We start from the raw sequence: 18485 nt of genomic DNA on the forward strand, positions 1-18485 counted from the left end.
GCCCCCTCCGCCTTTAGCCCCGCCTCCGCCCGCCCTGGACACGCCCACCCCTCCACAAGCTCCGCCTCCTCCACCCTTAGCTCCGCCCCCACCACCCCTGGCCATGCCCATCCCTCCCCGAAGCCCCACCCACATCGTAGCTGGCTCCGCCCACTTCCACTCTGGCCCCACCCACTCCGCCCTTAGCCCCGCCCCCACCCGCCCTGGCCCCGCCCCTGGCCGTGCAAGCCCCGCCCACTTCCACTCTGGCCCCTCCCACCCCACCCTTGGGCTCAAGGGCCTTAAGGGCCCCCAGGGCCCCCAGAGGTTCGTGTGCCCCGGGGGCACCGGCGCTGCTCCGTCGGTGCCGGGGGCGGTGACGGGGGCCGTGGACGGCACGGCCCTGGGGCGGGTCCCCTGGCAGACAAACACCACAACAACAACAACAACCACAACAACAACAACCACAACGTGGTGAGCGTGAGACTCACACAACCACAACAACAACAACGTGGTGAGCCTGAGACTCACCACCACTACAACAACAATGTGGCGAGCCTGAGACTCACCACCACTACAACAACAACGTGGTGAGCGTGAGACTCACCACCACTACAACAACGACGTGGTGAGCCTGAGACAACAACAACAACGTGGTGAGCGTGAGACTCACACAACAACAACAACAACGTGGTGAGCGTGAGACTCACACAACCACAACAACAACGTGGTGAGCGGGAGACAACAACAACAACAACGTGGTGAGCGTGAGACTCACACAACAACAACGTGGTGAGCGTGAGACTCACACAACAACAACAACAACGTGGTGAGCGTGAGACTCACACAACAACAACAACAACAACGTGGTGAGCGTGAGACTCACACAACCACAACAACAACAACGTGGTGAGCGTGAGACTCACACAACAACAACAACAACAACGTGGTGAGCGTGAGACTCACACAACAACAACAACAACAACGTGGTGAGCGTGAGACTCACACAACAACAACGTGGTGAGCGTGAGACTTACACAACAACAACAACAACGTGGTGAGCGTGAGACTCACACAACAACAACAACAACGTGGTGAGCGTGAGACTTACACAACCACAACAACAACAACGTGGTGAGCGTGAGACTCACACAACAACAACAACGACGTGGTGAGCGTGAGACTCACACAACAACAACAACAACAATGTGGTGAGCGTGAGACTCACACAACAACAACAACAACAACGTGGTGAGCGTGAGACTCACACAACAACAACAACAACAACAACAACGTGGTGAGCGTGAGACTCACACAACCACAACAACAACAACAACAACGTGGTGAGCCTGAGACTTACACAACCACAACAACAACAACGTGGTGAGCGTGAGACTCACACAACCACAACAACAACAACGTGGTGAGCGTGAGACTCACACAACAACAACAACAACATCGTGGTGAGCGTGAGACTCACACAACCACAACAACAACAACGTGGTGAGCGTGAGACTCACCACCACTACAACAACAACGTGGTGAGCCTGAGACTCACACAACAACAACAACAACGATGTGGTGAGCGTGAGACTCACACCACAACAACAACAACGTGGTGAGCATGAGACTCACACAACAACAACAACGTGGTGAGCGTGAGACTCACCACCACAACTGAGTGAGGGGTGAGTGTGTGATGGGTGTGTGAGTGATGTGTGTGTGTGTGAGTGCGTGAGGGGTGAGTGCGTGAGGAGTGGGTGAGTGAGTGAGTAAGGGGTGAGTGAGGGGTGAGTGAGGGGTGAGTGGGTGTGTGAGTGGTGAGTGAGTGAGTGAGAGTGAGGGGTGAGTGAGTGGTGAGTGAGAGGTGAGTGAGAGTGAGGGGTGAGTGAGTGATGGGTGAGGTGTGAGTGAGTGAGTGATGGGTGGCGAGTGTGTGAGTGTCAGTGAGTGATGGGTGAGTGAGGGGTGAGTGAGAGGTGAGTGAGTGAGTGAGGGGTGAGTGAGGGGTGAGTGAGGGGTGAGTGAGGGGTGAGTGAGGGGTGAGTGAGGGGTGAGTGAGGGGTGAGTGGTGAGTGTGTGAGTGTTGAGTGAGGGGTGAGTGAGTGAGGGGTGAGTGAGTGAGGGGTGAGTGAGTGAGGGGTGAGTGGTGAGTGTGCGAGTGAGGGGTGAGTGAGTGGCGAGTGAGTGAGTGAGTGGTGAGTGAGGGGTGAGTGAGGAGTGAGTGAGTGGTGAGTGAGAGTGAGGGGTGAGTGAGTGGTGAGTGAGAGGTGAGTGAGAGTGAGGGGTGAGTGAGTGATGGGTGAGGAGTGAGTGAGTGATGGGTGGCGAGTGTGTGAGTGATGGGTGGCGAGTGTGTGAGTGAGTGTCAGTGAGTGATGGGTGAGTGAGTGATGGGTGAGTGAGGAGTGAGTGAGGGGTGAGTGAGGGGTGAGTGAGGGGTGAGTGAGGGGTGAGTGAGTGTGTGAGTGGTGAGTGGTGAGTGTGTGAGTGTTGAGTGAGTGAGGGGTGAGTGAGGGGTGAGTGGTGAGTGTGCGAGTGAGTGAGGGGTGAGTGAGTGAGGGGTGTGTGAGTGTGTGAGTGTGTGAGTGAGTGGTGAGTGTATGAGTGTGTGTATGAGTGAGTGTGTGATGGGTGTGAGTGTATAAGTGAGTGTATGAGTGAGTGTGTGAGTGAGAGTGTGTGAGTGAGTGTGTGTGTGAGGGGTGAGTGAGGGGTGAGTGAGTGAGGGGTGAGTGAGTGAGTGAGGGGTGAGTGAGGGGTGAGTGGTGAGTGTGCGAGTGAGGGGTGAGTGAGTGTGTGTGAGTGTGTGAGGGGTGAGTGAGTGAGTGAGTGAGGGGTGAGTGGTGAGTGTGCGAGTGAGGGGTGAGTGAGTGTGTGTGAGTGTGTAAGGGGTGAGTGATTGTGTGTGAGTGAGGGGTGAGTGTGTGTGAGTGAGAGGTGAGTGAGGAGTGAGTGGTGAGTGAGAGTGAGGGGTGAGTGAGTGGTGAGTGAGAGGTGAGTGAGTGATGGGTGAGGAGTGAGAGGTGAGTGAGTGATGGGTGAGGAGTGAGTGGTGAGTGAGAGTGAGGGGTGAGTGAGGGGTGAGTGAGGGGTGAGTGAGTGATGGGTGAGGAGTGAGTGAGTGATGGGTGGCGAGTGTGTGAGGGGTGAGTGAGTGTGTGAGTGTGAGTGGTGAGTGATGGGTGAGTGATGGGTGAGGGGTGAGTGATGGGTGAGTGAGTGTGTGAGTGAGGGGTGTGCGAGTGTGTGAGTGTATGAGTGAGTGTGGGTGAGTGTGTGAGTGTGTGTGTGAGTGTGTGATTGGTGTGAGTGTATAAGTGAGTGTATGAGCGAGTGGTGAGTGTGTGAGTGAGTGTGTGAGTGAGTGTGTGAGTGAGTGGTGAGTGTGTGAGTGTATGAGTGAGTGTGTGAGTGAGAGTGTGTGAGTGAGTGTGTGAGTGAGAGTGTGTGAGTGAGTGTGTGTGTGAGGGGTGAGTGAGGGGTGAGGGGTGAGTGAGTGAGGGGTGAGTGTGAGTGTGTTTGAGTGATGGGTGAGTGAGTGTGTGAGTGAGGGGTGTGTGAGTGTGTGAGTGAGTGGTGAGTGTATGAGTGTGTGTATGAGTGACTGTGTGATGGGTGTGAGTGTATAAGTGAGTGTATGAGTGAGTGTGTGAGTGAGTGTGTGTGTGAGGGGTGAGTGAGGGGTGAGTGTGTCAGTGGTGAGTGGTGAGTGAGTGAGGGGTGAGTGGTGAGTGTGCGAGTGAGTGAGGGGTGAGTAAGTGGTGAGTGAGAGGTGAGTGAGAGGTGAGTGAGAGGTGAGTGAGGGGTGAGTGGTGAGTGAGTGAGTGAGTGAGAGTGAGGGGTGAGTGAGGGGTGAGTGAGTGATGGGTGAGGAGTGAGTGATGGGTGGCGAGTGTGTGAGGGGTGAGTGTGTGAGTGTGAGTGGTGAGTGTGTGAGTGAGTGATGGGTGAGTGATGGGTGAGTGAGGGGTGAGTGAGGGGTGAGTGAGGGGTGAGTGAGGGGTGAGTGAGTGAGTGAGTGTGAGTGTGTTTGAGTGATGGGTGAGTGAGTGTGTGAGTGAGGGGTGTTTGAGTGTGTGTGGGTGAATGTGTGAGTCTAAGTGAGTGTGATGGGTGTGAGTGTATGAGTGAGTGCGTGAGTGAGAGTGTGTGAGTGAGTGTGTGAGGGGTGAGTGAGGGGTGAGTGTGTGTGTGTGAGTGAGTGTGTGAGTGAGTGTATGAGTGTGTGAGTGAGTGTGTGATGAGTGATGGGAGTGTGTGAGTGTATTAGTGAGTGTGTGATGAGTGATGGGAGTGTGTGAGTGTATTAGTGAGTGTGTGATGAGTGATGGGTGAGTGTGAGTGTATGAGTGTGTGTGAGTGAGTGTGTGAGCAGAGTGTGTGAGTGAGAGTGTGCGAGTGAGTGGTGAGTGTGTGGTGAGTGTGTGAGTGATGAGTGTGTGAGTGAGTGATGAGTGAGTGTGTGAGTGATGAGTGTGTGAGTGTGTGATGGGTGAGTGAGTGTGTGAGGGGTGAGTAGTGAGTGATGGGTGAGTGAATCATGGGTGAGTGTGTGAGTGAGTGCTGAGTGAGTGGTGAGTGAGGGGTGAGTGTGTGAGTGAGTGCTGAGTGAGTGGTGAGTGAGGGGTGAGTGAGGGGTGAGTGAGGGGTGAGTGAGTGTGTGAGTGAGTGAGGGGTGAGTGTGTGAGTGAGTGGTAAGTGAGGGGTGAGTGAGTGGTGAGTGTGCGAGTGTGTGAGTGGTGAGTGATGGGTTAGTGAGTGTGGTGTGAGTGGTGAGTGTGTGATGGGTGAGTGAGTGGTGAGTGTGCGAGTGTGTGAGTGAGTGATGGGTGAGTGAGTGTGGTGTGAGTGGTGAGTGTGTGATGGGTGAGTGAGTGGTGAGTGAGTGTGTGATGGGTGAGTGTGTGTGAGTGTGTGATGAGTGAGTGGTGAGTTAGTGTGTGAGTGAGTGTGTGAGTGTGTGTGTGAGTGCGTGATGGGTGAGTGAGTCAGTGTGTGTGTGTGAGTGGTGAGTGTGTGAGGAGTGAGTGTGTGATTGGTAAGTGAGGGGTGAGTGTGTGAGTGAGTGTGATGAGTGTGTGTGAGGGGTGAGTGATGGATGAGTGAGTGTGTGATGAGTGAGTGTGTGAGTGAGTGTGAGTGAGTGTGAGTGAGTGGTGAGTGAGTGTGTGTCTGAGTGGTGAGTGTATGAGTGAGAGAGTGTGTGTGAGTGTATGAGTGAGTATGTGAGTGTGTGAGTGAGTGTGTGAGTGTGAGTGTATGTGTGAGTGTATGAGTGTGTGAGTGATTAGTGAGTGTATGTGTGAGTGAGTGTGTGATGAGTGAGTGATGAGTGTGTGTGAGTGGTGAGTGTATGAGTGAGTAAGGTGTGTGAGTGTGTGAGTGTATGAGTGTGAGTGTATGTGAGGGGTGAGAGTGTGTGAGGGGTGAGTGCGTGTGTGAGTGAGTGGTGAGAGTGTGTATGAGTGAGTGGTGTGAGTGTGTGAGTGGTGAGTGTATGAGTGAGTGTATGAGTGAGTGGTGTGAGTGTGTGAGTGGTGAGTGTATGAGTGAGTGTATGAGTGAGTGGTGTGAGTGTGTGAGTGGTGAGTGTATGAGTGAGTGTATGAGTGAGATGAGTGGTGAGTGGGTGTGAGTGTATGAGTGAGTGATTGAGTGAGGGGTGAGTGAGTTAGTGTGTGTGTGTGTGATTGAGTGAGTGAGGGGTGTGTGTGAGTGTATGAGTGTGTGTATGGGTGAGTGAGGAGCGAGTGAGTGTGATGAGTGAGTGTGAGCGAGTGTGTGAGTGGAGTGTATGAGTGAGTGTGTGAGTGTATGAGTGTATGAGTGTGAGAGTGTGTGTGAGTGTATGTGTGAGTGTATGAGTGAGTGTGTGATGAGTGAGAGTGTGTGAGGGGTGAGTGCGTGTGTGAGTGGTGAGAGTGTGTATGAGTGAGTGTATGAGTGAGTGGTGTGAGTGTGTGAGTGAGTGAGTGTATGAGTGAGTGTATGAGTGAGTGATGAGTGTGTGAGGAGTGTGTGAGTGAGTGTTGAGTGAGTGTGAGTGTGTGAGTGAGTGATGAGTGAGTGTATGAGTGAGTGTATGAGTGAGTGATGAGTGAGTGTGTGAGGGGTGTGTGTATGAGTGAGTGTGTGAGTGAATGAGTTGTGTGTGTGTGAGTGGTGAGAGTGTATGAGTGTGTGAGTGATGAGTGTGTGATGAGTGTATGAGTGAGAGTGTGAGTGCATGAGTGTGTGAGTGAGTGGTGAGTGTGTGATTAGTGAGTGTGTGAGTGTATGTGTGAGTGAGTGTCTGAGTGTACGAGTGAGTGAGAGAGTGTGTGTGAGTGATGAGTGAGTGTATGAGTGAGTGTATGAGTGAGTGACGAGTGAGTGAGAGAGTGTGTGTGAGTGATGAGTGAGTGTATGAGTGAGTGTATGAGTGAGTGACGAGTGAGTGAGAGAGTGTGTGTGAGTGATGAGTGAGTGTGTGTGAGTGTGTGAGGATTTGTGAGTGTATGAGTGAGTGTGTGTGTATGAGAGAGTGTGTGCGTGAGTGAGTGTGTGATTAGTGAGTGAGTGTATGAGTGAGTGTATGAGTGAGTGGGTGGTGAGTGTATGAGTGAGTGAGGGGTGAGTGAGTGGTGAGTGTATGAGTGAGTGTGTGAGAGTGTGTGATTAGTGAGTGTGTGAGTGTATGTGTGAGTGAGTGTCTGAGTGTACGAGTGAGTGAGAGAGTGTGTGTGAGTGATGAGTGAGTGTATGAGTGAGTGTATGAGTGAGTGAGTGGTGAGTGTATGAGTGAGCGAGTGTGTGTGAGTGTGTGTGTATGAGAGAGAGTGAGTGTATGAGTGAGTGATGAGTGTATGAGTGAGTGAGGGGTGAGTGAGTGGTGAGTGTATGAGTGAGTGTGTGAGAGTGTATGAGTGAGTGTGTGAGTGTATGTGTGAGTGAGTGTCTGAGTGTACGAGTGAGTGAGAGAGTGTGTGTGAGTGATGAGTGAGTGACGAGTGAGTGAGAGAGTGTGTGTGAGTGATGAGTGAGAGTGTGTGTGTATGAGAGAGAGTGTGTGTGAGTGTGTGAGGATTTGTGAGTGTATGAGTGAGTGTGTGCGTGAGTGAGTGTGTGATTAGTGAGTGAGTGAGTGTATGAGTGAGTGTATGAGTGAGCGAGTGTGTGTGAGTGTGTGTGAGAGAGAGTGAGTGTATGAGTGAGTGATGAGTGTATGAGTGAGAGTGTGAGTGCATGAGTGTGTGAGTGAGTGTTGAGTGAGTGTGAGTGTGTGAGTGAGTGATGAGTGAGTGATGAGTGAGTTTGAGTGTGTGTACGAGTGTGTGAGTGATGAGTGAGTGAGTGTCTGAGTGTACGAGTGAGTGAGAGAGTGTGTGTGAGTGATGAGTGAGTGATGAGTGAGTGTATGAGTGAGTGACGAGTGAGTGAGAGAGTGTGTGTGAGTGATGAGTGAGTGTGTGTGAGTGTGTGTGAGTGTGTGAGGATTTGTGAGTGTACGAGTGAGTGTGTGTGTATGAGAGAGTGTGTGCGTGAGTGAGTGTGTGATTAGTGAGTGAGTGTATGAGTGAGTGAGTGGTGAGTGTATGAGTGAGAGTGTGAGTGCATGAGTGTGTGAGTGAGTGGTGAGTGTGTGATTAGTGAGTGTGTGCGAGTGTGTGTGTATGAGAGAGAGTGAGTGTGTGAGTGAGTGGTGAGTGTATGAGTGAGAGTGTGAGTGCATGAGTGTGTGAGTGAGTGTTGAGTGAGTGTATGAGTGAGCGAGTGTGTGCGAGTGTGTGTGTATGAGAGAGAGTGAGTGTATGAGTGAGTGATGAGTGTATGAGTGAGTGAGTGTATGAGTGAGTGAGTGGTGAGTGTATGAGTGAGCGAGTGTGTCTGAGTGTGTGTGTATGAGAGAGAGTGAGTGTATGAGTGAGTGATGAGTGTATGAGTGAGTGAGGGGTGAGTGAGTGGTGAGTGTATGAGTGAGTGTGTGAGAGTGTGTGATTAGTGAGTGTGTGAGTGTATGTGTGAGTGAGTGTACGAGTGAGTGAGAGAGTGTGTGTGAGTGATGAGTGAGTGTATGAGTGAGTGTATGAGTGAGTGTATGAGTGAGTGTATGAGTGAGTGGGTGGTGAGTGTATGAGTGAGTGTGTGTGTATGAGAGAGTGTGTGCGTGAGTGAGTGTGTGATTAGTGAGTGAGTGTATGAGTGAGTGTATGAGTGAGTGGGTGGTGAGTGTATGAGTGAGTGAGGGGTGAGTGAGTGGTGAGTGTATGAGTGAGTGTGTGAGAGTGTGTGATTAGTGAGTGTGTGAGTGTATGTGTGAGTGAGTGTCTGAGTGTACGAGTGAGTGAGAGAGTGTGTGTGAGTGATGAGTGAGTGTATGAGTGTATGAGTGAGTGTATGAGTGAGTGAGTGTGTGAGTGTATGAGTGAGTGAGTGTATGAGTGAGTGTATGAGTGAGTGTATGAGTGAGCGAGTGTGTGTGAGTGTGTGTGTATGAGAGTGAGTGAGTGTATGAGTGATGAGTGTATGAGTGAGAGTGTGAGTGCATGAGTGTGTGAGTGAGTGTTGAGTGAGTGTGAGTGTGTGAGTGTTGAGTGAGTGTGTGTACGAGTGTGTGAGTGATGAGTGTATGAGAGAGAGTGTGTGTGTGTGAGTGTTGAGCGAGGCTTGCGAGGCTGCACCACGCCACCACCCCCACCACCATCCCCTCACAGCCACACGCGGCCCCGCAAAACAAACGTCGCTCTCCCCCCCCCCTCTCCTCACCACCACCTCCACCATCCACCCACTCACCACCACCTCCACCATCCACCCACTCACTCACCACCGCTCGAGACCTCCACCACCGCCTCCTCCGTCGTCTCCGTCGTCTTCCTCCTCTTCACGTCCATCGCCACCTCCTCCTCCTCGGCGTCCATCTCCTCCTTCACCTCATCGGCGGCGGAGACTTGGCGCCTTGCCTGCCGAGGGCGATTCCAGCCGTCGCCTTCGGCCGCCATTGAGGCCGAGCGCGCCTTTTAAGGCGGGAGGGGGGAAGGGGGGGGATCGGTGGGGAAGGGGGAGGGGCAAGAACGTGGTGACGTCACGGCGGCGAGATGGGGGGGGAACGTGGTGACGTAAGCACGGCCTCACACACAGATGGGGGGGGGGGGAACGCGGTGACGTAAACACGCCCCGCCTCGTACACCCGGCACGCCGTAGACGTCATTGCGTCACTTCCGAAGCCGTGCGCGGTGACGTCACGGCGGGGAGATGGGGGGAACGCGGTGACGTAACCACGCCCACTCCCTCTGCACGCCGAAGACGTCATTGCGTCAGTTCCGAAGCCGTGCGCGGTGACGTCACGGCGGGGAGATGGGGGGAACGCGGTGACGTAACCACGCCCACTCCCTCTGCACGCCGAAGACGTCATTGCGTCAGTTCCGAAGCCGTGCGCGGTGACGTCACGGCGGGGAGATGGGGGGGGGGGAAAAAAACGCGATGACGTAATCACGCCCCCCTCATACCCCCGACACGCCGTAGACGTCATTGCGTCACTTCCGAAGCCGTGCGCGGTGACGTCACTACCGCGATGTGTACACACGGGAGGCGCGACGTGATTACGTCACACGCCAAGGAGGGAGGTCCCCAGTGCCTCTCTGCGTGCTGACGTCAGCAGAGTAAAACGTGCTGACGTCAAGGTCCACGCGTACGTGATTACGTCACCGCGCAAATTCCCTCATAGCGCGCGCGATGACGGCAACGCGCACCCGAGGGGGGGGGGGCTCTTAACTCGAGAAAACCTGCGTGACGTCACCGCGCCCAGTGCGCGATGACGTCACCACAAGTGAAGCCCTTCGGGAGATACCATACGCGATTACGTCATCCACACATGGGGCAACGTGTCACCGCCCCCCCTCTCTCTGCTCTTCAAAAATCACAAGGAGGTCCCGTGCCCGAAACGTCGCCTGCGTCAAGTTTTCACTGACGGGAGATTTCGCAGCGTTTGCATGCGCGTGACGTCATCTCGCTCGTGCGTGGTTTCGTTTTGCGATGACGTCACAAGCGCAAAATTGCAGAGGGGCATGTTTGCCCTGATGACGACACGCGGACGATGCAAACGTGCTAGGTGACGTCACGCAATAACCCGAAGCAAAATTTTACGTCACGATCGACAAGCCGCGCCTACTTGGGTCACGTGCGAAGAGGCGGCGATGGGAGCAGACGGAACTCCCTCCCCCCCCCCTTGCGCGATGACGTCACGCCCCTGCGTGCACCGACGCGATGACGTCATGCAATAATATTCGCGAAGCAAAAAAATTACGTCACGCCCGACAAGCCGCGCCTACTTGGGTCACGTGTGAAGCGGCGGCGGTCGTAGCAGACGGAGCTCCCGCCCCCCCCCCTTGCGCGATGACGTCACGCCCTTGCGTGCTCCGACGCGATGACGTCACGCCCTTGCGCGCTCCGACGTCACGCTCCCCCCTCCGCCTCACAGGGGAAATAAATAAATAATAGCTGCTAACCGAAGGGGGAGTTTAAAAAAAGCAAAAAAAAAATTCTTACAGAATCAACAAATTACTGCTCATCAAACTCGAGGCCGCCAAAGACAATCGACGGCAAAACTAAAAAAAAATAATTATAAAAAAAACGACGAGCAGAGTGTGCAGAGGGCCGGGGAAAGCCAACAACAACACAAAGAGCGAACTACTTTGTGTCTTGTCTCTAACCCCCTCACCGCCGTCACCACCACCACCGCCTCCGCCGCCACCGCGGAATGCGCCGCAGGCGGAGGGAGCGAAGCGCCCTGAGATGGCGCGCGCGTCCACAGCCGCCGCCGTCGCCGCCTCCGCCTTTTATAGACGCTGGGGGGGGAGGGCGGGGGGATGTTGGTCACGTGGGGAGGGGGCGGGACGACGCGGGTGGGGGCGGTGGGGGAAGTTGGTCACGTGGGGTGGGGCACTGCGAGGGTGGGGGCGGTGGGGGAAGTTGGTCACGTGGGGAGGGCACTGCGAGGGTGGGGGCGGTGGGGGAAGTTGGTCACGTGGGGAGGGGGGGAGGTACGGCGCGGGTGGGGGCGGTGGGGGAAGTTGGTCACGTGGGGAGGGGGAGCGGCGTCGAGGGTGGGGGCGGTGGGGGAAGTTGGTCACGTGGGGAGGGGGGGAGGTACGGCGCGGGTGGGGGCGGTGGGGGAAGTTGGTCACGTGGGGAGGGGGAGCGGCGTCGAGGGTGGGGGCGGTGGGGGAAGTTGGTCACGTGGGGAGGGGGGGAGGTACGGCGCGGGTGGGGGCGGTGGGGGAAGTTGGTCACGTGGGGAGGGGGGGAGGTACGGCGCGGGTGGGGGCGGTGGGGGAAGTTGGTCACGTGGGGAGGGGGTGGGACGACGCGGGTGGGGGCGGTGGGGGAAGTTGGTCACGTGGGGAGGGCACTGGGGGCGGTGGGGGATGTTGGTCACGTGGGGAGGGGGTGGGACGACGCGGGTGGGGGCAGTGGGGGAAGTTGGTCACGTGGGGAGGGGGCGGGACGGCGAGGGTGGGGGCGGTGGGGGATGTTGGTCACGTGGGGTGGGGCACTGCGAGGGTGGGGGCGGTGGGGGAAGTTGGTCACGTGGGGAGGGGGTAGGGGCGGCGCGGGTGGGGGCGGTGGGGGAAGTTGGTCACGTGGGAAGGGCACTGGGGGCGGTGGGGGAAGTTGGTCACGTGGGGAGGGGGCGGGACGGCGAGGGTGGGGGCGGTGGGGGAAGTTGGTCACGTGAGGAGGGCACTTGGGGCGGTGGGGGAAGTTGGTCACGTGGGGAGGGGGTAGGGGCGGCGCGGGTGGGGGCGGTGGGGGAAGTTGGTCACGTGAGGAGGGCACTTGGGGCGGTGGGGGAAGTTGGTCACGTGGGAAGGACACTGGGGGCGGTGGGGGAAGTTGGTCACGTGGGGAGGGGGGGCACTTGGGGCGGTGGGGGCGGTGGGGGAAAGTTGGTCACGTGGGGAGGGGGGAGGGACGGCGCGGGTGGGGGCGGTGGGGGAAGTTGGTCACGTGGGGAGGGCACTGGGGGCGGTGGGGGATGTTGGTCACGTGGGGAGGGGGGGCACTTGGGGCGGTGGGGGATGTTGGTCACGTGGGGAGGGGGTGGGACGACGCGGGTGGGGGCGGTGGGGGAAGTTGGTCACGTGGGGAGGGCACTGGGGGCGGTGGGGGAAGTTGGTCACGTGGGGAGGGGGGAGGGACGGCGCGGGTGGGGGCCGTGAGGGATGTTGGTCACGTGGGTTGGGGCACTTGCGCGGGTCTGGGCGGTGGGGGAAGTTGGTCACGTGGGGTGGGGCACTTGCGCGGGTGGGGGCGGTGGGGGAATGTGGTCACGTGGGGAGGGGGGAGGTACGGCGCGGGTGGGGGCGGTGGGGGAAGTTGGTCACGTGGGGAGGTACGGCGCGGGTGGGGGCGGTGGGGGACGTTGGTCACGTGGGGAGGGGGGGCACTGGTGCGGTGGGGAAGTTGGTCACGTGGGGAGGGGGAACTGCGCGGGTGGGGGCGGTGGGGGAAGTTGGTCACGTGGGGGGTACACACAGCGCTGGTGGGGGCTGTGGAGTGAGGTGGTCACGTGCAGGGGGACCCTCTAACGTCACCAACTCGCGACGCGTGCCAACACGACGGCCATCTTACGTGGGGGCCCTTAAAAATAGTGTCGCACTTTGATGATGTGCGCCCATGTTAAGAGATAGGGAACCGGTTCCCATAGAAAGTCTATGGGGCAATGTTAAGAGATAGGAGAGATAGGGAACCGGTTCCCATAGGAAGTCTATGGGGCGATGTTAAGAGATAGGGAACCGGTTCCCATAGGAAGTCTATGGGGCAATGTTAAGAGATAGGGGACCGGTTCCCATAGAAAGTCTATGGGGCAATGTTAAGAGATAGGGAACCGGTTCCCATAGGAAGTCTATGGGGCAATGTTAAGAGATAGGGAACCGGTTCCCATAGAAAGTCTATGGGGCAATGTTAAGAGATAGGGAACCGGTTCCCATAGGAAGTCTATGGGGCAGTATTAAGAGATAGGGAACCGGTTCCCATAGGAAGTCTATGGGGCAATGTTAAGAGATAGGGAACCGGTTCCCATAGAAAGTCTATGGGGCAATGTTAAGAGATAGGGAACCGGTTCCCATAGGAAGTCTATGGGGCAATGTTAAGAGATAGGGGACCGGTTCCCTTAGGAAGTCTATAGAGCAATGTTATGAGATAGGGAACCGGTTCCCTTAGGAAGTCTATGGGGCCATGTTAAGAGATAGGGAACCGGTTCCCATAGGAAGTCTATCGGGCAATGTTAAGAGATAGGGAACCGGTTCCCATAGGAAGTCTATGGGGCAATGTTGAGAGATAGGGAACCGGTTCCCATAGGAAGTCTATGGGGCAATGTTAAGAGATAGGGAACCGGTTCCCTTAGGAAGTCTATGGGGCAATGTTAAGAGATAGGGAACCGGTTCCCATAGGAAGTCTATGGGGCAATGTTAAGAGATAGGGACCCTATCTCTTAACATTGCCCCATAGACTTCCTATGGGTACCGGTTCACTAACTAGTTAACAACAGATCATGATTCAGGTGGCAAATTAACTCAACGAATGTCGGATGTTTTTTTATTTAAAAAAATGTATACTTATTATTTAGATAAAATGTTTTAACGTTGTTTAATTCAATTCACGAAATGAAGACACCACCGTTCAAAAATAACATTCGCGAAGCGTTTATAGCGATTGGTTTTTGGTGACGTCATTTTCACGGAGTGTGACGTCACTTCCACGGGATGACGTCATTGTTCTACCTACTGACAACCAACGTCTTGTGTGTCGTCATTGGCGTTACCCGCGTGTCTTGGAAAGCCCCCACACCAACCCTCCATAATTTAGGTGGCTGAACCACTCAACGTATGTGCCTGTCAGGGGGGGGGGGATTTCTAAAAAATAATTAAAATACACATATTCACGTTGTTTAATTCAATTAACTTCAAGTTCAAGTTCATTAACTAATTAACTAAATTAAGACACCGCCGTTATCAATTTTACCTCATAAATAACATTCGCGGGGCGTTTCAATCGATTGGTGGTGATTGGTTGGTGATGGTGAAGGCGGCCCGGTCTGGCACCAGGGAAAACCTTGAGGACACCTATGGGAGACATCCGCGGAAGGCCCCCTCGAAAGTGTTGTTAACGAGTTAACTATTATATGCTTGGTTCTTTCGGTAAAGTCACGTAGAAGGGAAATAAAAATATAATAAAAATATAAAACATTATAATATGCCTTCTACGTGACTTTACCGAAAGAAGCAAGAATATGAATCCCTGCAGTCACGAAAGCTTTAAATCAAAATTTAGTTATCTATTGTTAACCATTGTTAACTATTGTAGCCTGGTTAACCTTGGTGAGTGTACTGGCAGTCTATAATGTAGACTGTAGCCTGGTTATTAAGCTGGGTGAGTGTACTGGCAGTCTATAATGTAGACTGTAGCCTGGTTATTAAGCTGGGTGAGTGTACTGACAGTCTATAATGTAGACTGTAGCCTGGTTATTAAGCTGAGTGAGTGTACTGACAGTCTATAATGTAGACTGTAGCCTGGTTATTAAGCTGAGTGAGTGTACTGGCAGTCTATAATGTAGACTGTAGCCTGGTTATTAAGCTGAGTGAGTGTACTGGCAGTCTATAATGTAGACTGTAGCCTGGTTATTAAGCTGAGTGAGTGTACTGACAGTCTATAATGTAGACTGTAGCCTGGTTATTAAGCTGGGTGAGTGTACTGGCAGTCTATAATGTAGACTGTAGCCTGGTTATTAAGCTGGGTGAGTGTACTGACAGTCTATAATGTAGACTGTAGCCTGGTTATTAAGCTGGGTGAGTGTACTGACAGTCTATAATGTAGACTGTAGCCTGGTTATTAAGCTGGGTGAGTGTACTGACAGTCTATAATGTAGACTGTAGCCTGGTTATTAAGCTGGGTGAGTGTACTGGCAGTCTATAATGTAGACTGTAGCCTGGTTATTAAGCTGGGTGAGTGTACTGACAGTCTATAATGTAGACTGTAGCCTGGTTATTAAGCTGGGTGAGTGTACTGACAGTCTATAATGTAGACTGTAGCCTGGTTATTAAGCTGAGTGAGTGTACTGACAGTCTATAATGTAGACTGTAGCCTGGTTATTAAGCTTGGTGAGTGTACTGACAGTCTATAATGTAGACTGTAGCCTGGTTATTAAGCTGAGTGAGTGTACTGGCAGTCTATAATGTAGACTGTAGCCTGGTTATTAAGCTGGGTGAGTGTACTGGCAGTCTATAATGTAGACTGTAGCCTGGTTATTAAGCTGGCTGAGTGTACTGGCAGTCTATAATGTAGACTGTAGCCTGGTTATTAAGCTGATTGAGTGTACTGACAGTCTATAATGTAGACTGTAGCCTGGTTATTAAGCTGGGTGAGTGTACTGACAGTCTATAATGTAGACTGTAGCCTGGTTATTAAGCTGATTGAGTGTACTGACAGTCTATAATGTAGACTGTAGCCTGGTTATTAAGCTGGGTGAGTGTACTGACAGTCTATAATGTAGACTGTAGCCTGGTTATTAAGCTGAGTGAGTGTACTGGCAGTCTATAATGTAGACTGTAGCCTGGTTATTAAGCTGAGTGAGTGTACTGACAGTCTATAATGTAGACTGTAGCCTGGTTATTAAGCTGGGTGAGTGTACTGGCAGTCTATAATGTAGACTGTAGCCTGGTTATTAAGCTGGGTGAGTGTACTGGCAGTCTATAATGTAGACTGTAGCCTGGTTATTAAGCTGGGTGAGTGTACTGACAGTCTATAATGTAGACTGTAGCCTGGTTATTAAGCTGGGTGAGTGTACTGACAGTCTATAATGTAGACTGTAGCCTGGTTATTAAGCTGAGTGAGTGTACTGACAGTCTATAATGTAGACTGTAGCCTGGTTATTAAGCTGAGTGAGTGTACTGGCAGTCTATAATGTAGACTGTAGCCTGTTTATTAAGCTGGGTGAGTGTACTGGCAGTCTATAATGTAGACTGTAGCCTGGTTATTGAGCGGAGTGAGTGTACTGACAGTCTATAATGTAGACTGTAGCCTGGTTATTAAGCTGGGTGAGTGTACTGACAGTCTATAATGTAGACTGTAGCCTGGTTATTAAGCTGGGTGAGTGTACTGACAGTCTATAATGTAGACTGTAGCCTGGTTATTGAGCTGAGTGAGTGTACTGGCAGTCTATAATGTAGACTGTAGCCTGGTTATTAAGCTGGGTGAGTGTACTGACAGTCTATAATGTAGACTGTAGCCTGGTTATTAAGCTGAGTGAGTGTACTGACAGTCTATAATGTAGACTGTAGCCTGGTTATTAAGCTGGGTGAGTGTACTGACAGTCTATAATGTAGACTGTAGCCTGGTTATTGAGCTGGGTGAGTGTACTGACAGTCTATAATGTAGACTGTCGCCTGGTTATTAAGCTGGGTGAGTGTTCTGACAGTCTATAATGTAGACTGTAGCCTGGTTATTAAGCTGGGTGAGTGTTCTGACAGTCTATAATGTAGACTGTAGCCTGGTTATTGAGCTGAGTGAGTGTACTGACAGTCTATAATGTAGACTGTAGCCTGGTTATTAAGCTGGGTGAGTGTACTGACAGTCTATAATGTAGACTGTAGCCTGGTTATTGAGCTGAGTGAGTGTACTGACAGTCTATAATGTAGACTGTAGCCTGGTAGCCTACGATGATTGCTGAGCTTATGTGTCTGAAAATATGGGGATGGCTTCATGAATAATCTTTGTTGATAGCCAGTAGGCTTGCAAAGTACCATCGTCTTAGAGAAATCAATTTCGTGTGAGCCAGCCGCATTCAAGTTCATTTACTTATTTTCCTCATTAAAATGCTAATCAATTTATAACATTTTTGACATGCGTTTTTCTGGACTTTTTTGTTGCTATTCTGTCTCTCACTGTTCAAATAAACCTACCATTAAAATTACAGACTGAGCATTTCTTTGTAAGTGGGCAAACGTACAAAATCAGCAGGGGATCAAATACTTTTTAAATCGTTTATATTAAGTTCACTTGCTTGCTTGCGCGCTTACGACCGTGCATATCTTTCGGTCGTTTTTTTTTAACTCACTTCCCGTGATCAAATCGAGCTGACATTTTGCACACAGACTCGTTGTGCGTGACAATTAATGTTCGTTTTTTCAAAAATTGTACACTTTTTAGGACAAAAATATATTTAATTACCAATTGCTGAATGGTGCAATGCAATCATCTGACCCATAGGTGGCAGCCATCTCAAGCCAGAGGACGAGAGGACTCTAGCCGCCACGCATATAAAGGATTTATAGTGAAAAACGTTGTTTTTACGGGTTATTTCCCTCACTGTAGTAGGTGTAGCCCTGTGAGCCATTCGGCTCTTGAATCGGGTGCAAACGCAACAAACAGAAGAAAAAAACACGATCAAGAAAACATCTTAAAGTGACTGAGTGCAAACAGATAATCCAAGAAAAGACAGCAAAATATTGCAGAAAAAAATCACCGTACACCAACGCTGTGTGCAAAAATCCCAGTGGGATGCAAGTCAAACGACAACAACAACCACAATACAACTTAGATTAAGGCCATTTTAAAATTTCGATTTAAAGCTTCTTTCGTGACTGCAGGGATTCATCTTCTTGGTTCTTTCGGTAAAGTCATCACGTAGAAGGGAAGTAATAATATAATAAAAATAAAACGTAATAAAATACAATTCTCACGACGTTTCGGCCACAACGGCTGCTTGCGTTGCGGGGGTGTGAAGTGGGTGGGGGGTGTGAAGTGGGTGGGGGGGAGGGGTGTGAAGTGGGTGGGGGGTGTGAAGTGGGTGGGGGGGTGTGAAGTGGGTGGGGGGTGTGAAGTGGGTGGGGGGAGGGGTGTGAAGTGGGGGGGGGGTGTGAAGTGGGTGGGGGGGTGTGAAGTGGGTGGGGGGTGTGAAGTGGGTGGGGGGAGGGGTGTGAAGTGGGTGGGGTGTGTGAAGTGGGTGGGGAGGGGTGTGAAGTGGGTGGGGGGGTGTGAAGTGGGTGGGGGGGTGTGAAGTGGGTGGGGGGTGTGAAGTGGGTGGGGGGGTGTGAAGTGGGTGGGGGGGTGTGAAGTGGGTGGGGGGTGTGAAGTGGGTGGGGGGGTGTGAAGTGGGTGGGGGGTGTGAAGTGGGTGGGGGGAGGGGTGTGAAGTGGGGGGGGTGTGAAGTGGGTGGGGGGTGTGAAGTGGGTGGGGGGGTGTGAAGTGGGTGGGGGGTGTGAAGTGGGTGGGGGGAGGGGTGTGAAGTGGGGGGGGGGGTGTGAAGTGGGTGGGGGGGTGTGTGAAGTGGGTGGGGAGGGGTGTGAAGTGGGTGGGGGGGGTGTGAAGTGGGGGGGGTTGTGAAGTGGGTGGGGGGGTGTGTGAAGTGGGTGGGGGGGGGTGTGAAGTGGGTGGGGGGGTGTGAAGTGGGTGGGGGGGGTGTGAAGTGGGTGGGGGGCGTGTGAAGTGGGTGGGGGGGGTGTGAAGTGGGGGGTGGGGGTGTGAAG

At 53.0% G+C, this 18485-nt stretch overlaps 1 protein-coding gene across 1 annotated transcript; it reads right to left on the minus strand.

The window, feature by feature from the left end:
• Nucleotides 1-76: 76 nt before the first annotated feature.
• On the minus strand, nucleotides 77-10702 carry LOC144954792 (uncharacterized). Its single transcript, XM_078885215.1, has 3 exons — nucleotides 10290-10702; nucleotides 8786-8975; nucleotides 77-396 (listed from the first exon to the last, which is right to left on the minus strand). Exons 2-3 carry the CDS (start codon nucleotides 8958-8960, stop codon nucleotides 77-79), a joined length of 495 nt encoding a protein of 164 aa, XP_078741341.1. The 5' UTR covers nucleotides 8961-8975; nucleotides 10290-10702.
• Nucleotides 10703-18485: the final 7783 nt, after the last annotated feature.

Source organism: Lampetra fluviatilis, unplaced genomic scaffold (assembly GCF_964198595.1).
Source record: "Lampetra fluviatilis unplaced genomic scaffold, kcLamFluv1.1 SCAFFOLD_270, whole genome shotgun sequence".
In the NCBI taxonomy this organism is placed as follows: Eukaryota; Metazoa; Chordata; class Hyperoartia; order Petromyzontiformes; family Petromyzontidae; genus Lampetra; species Lampetra fluviatilis.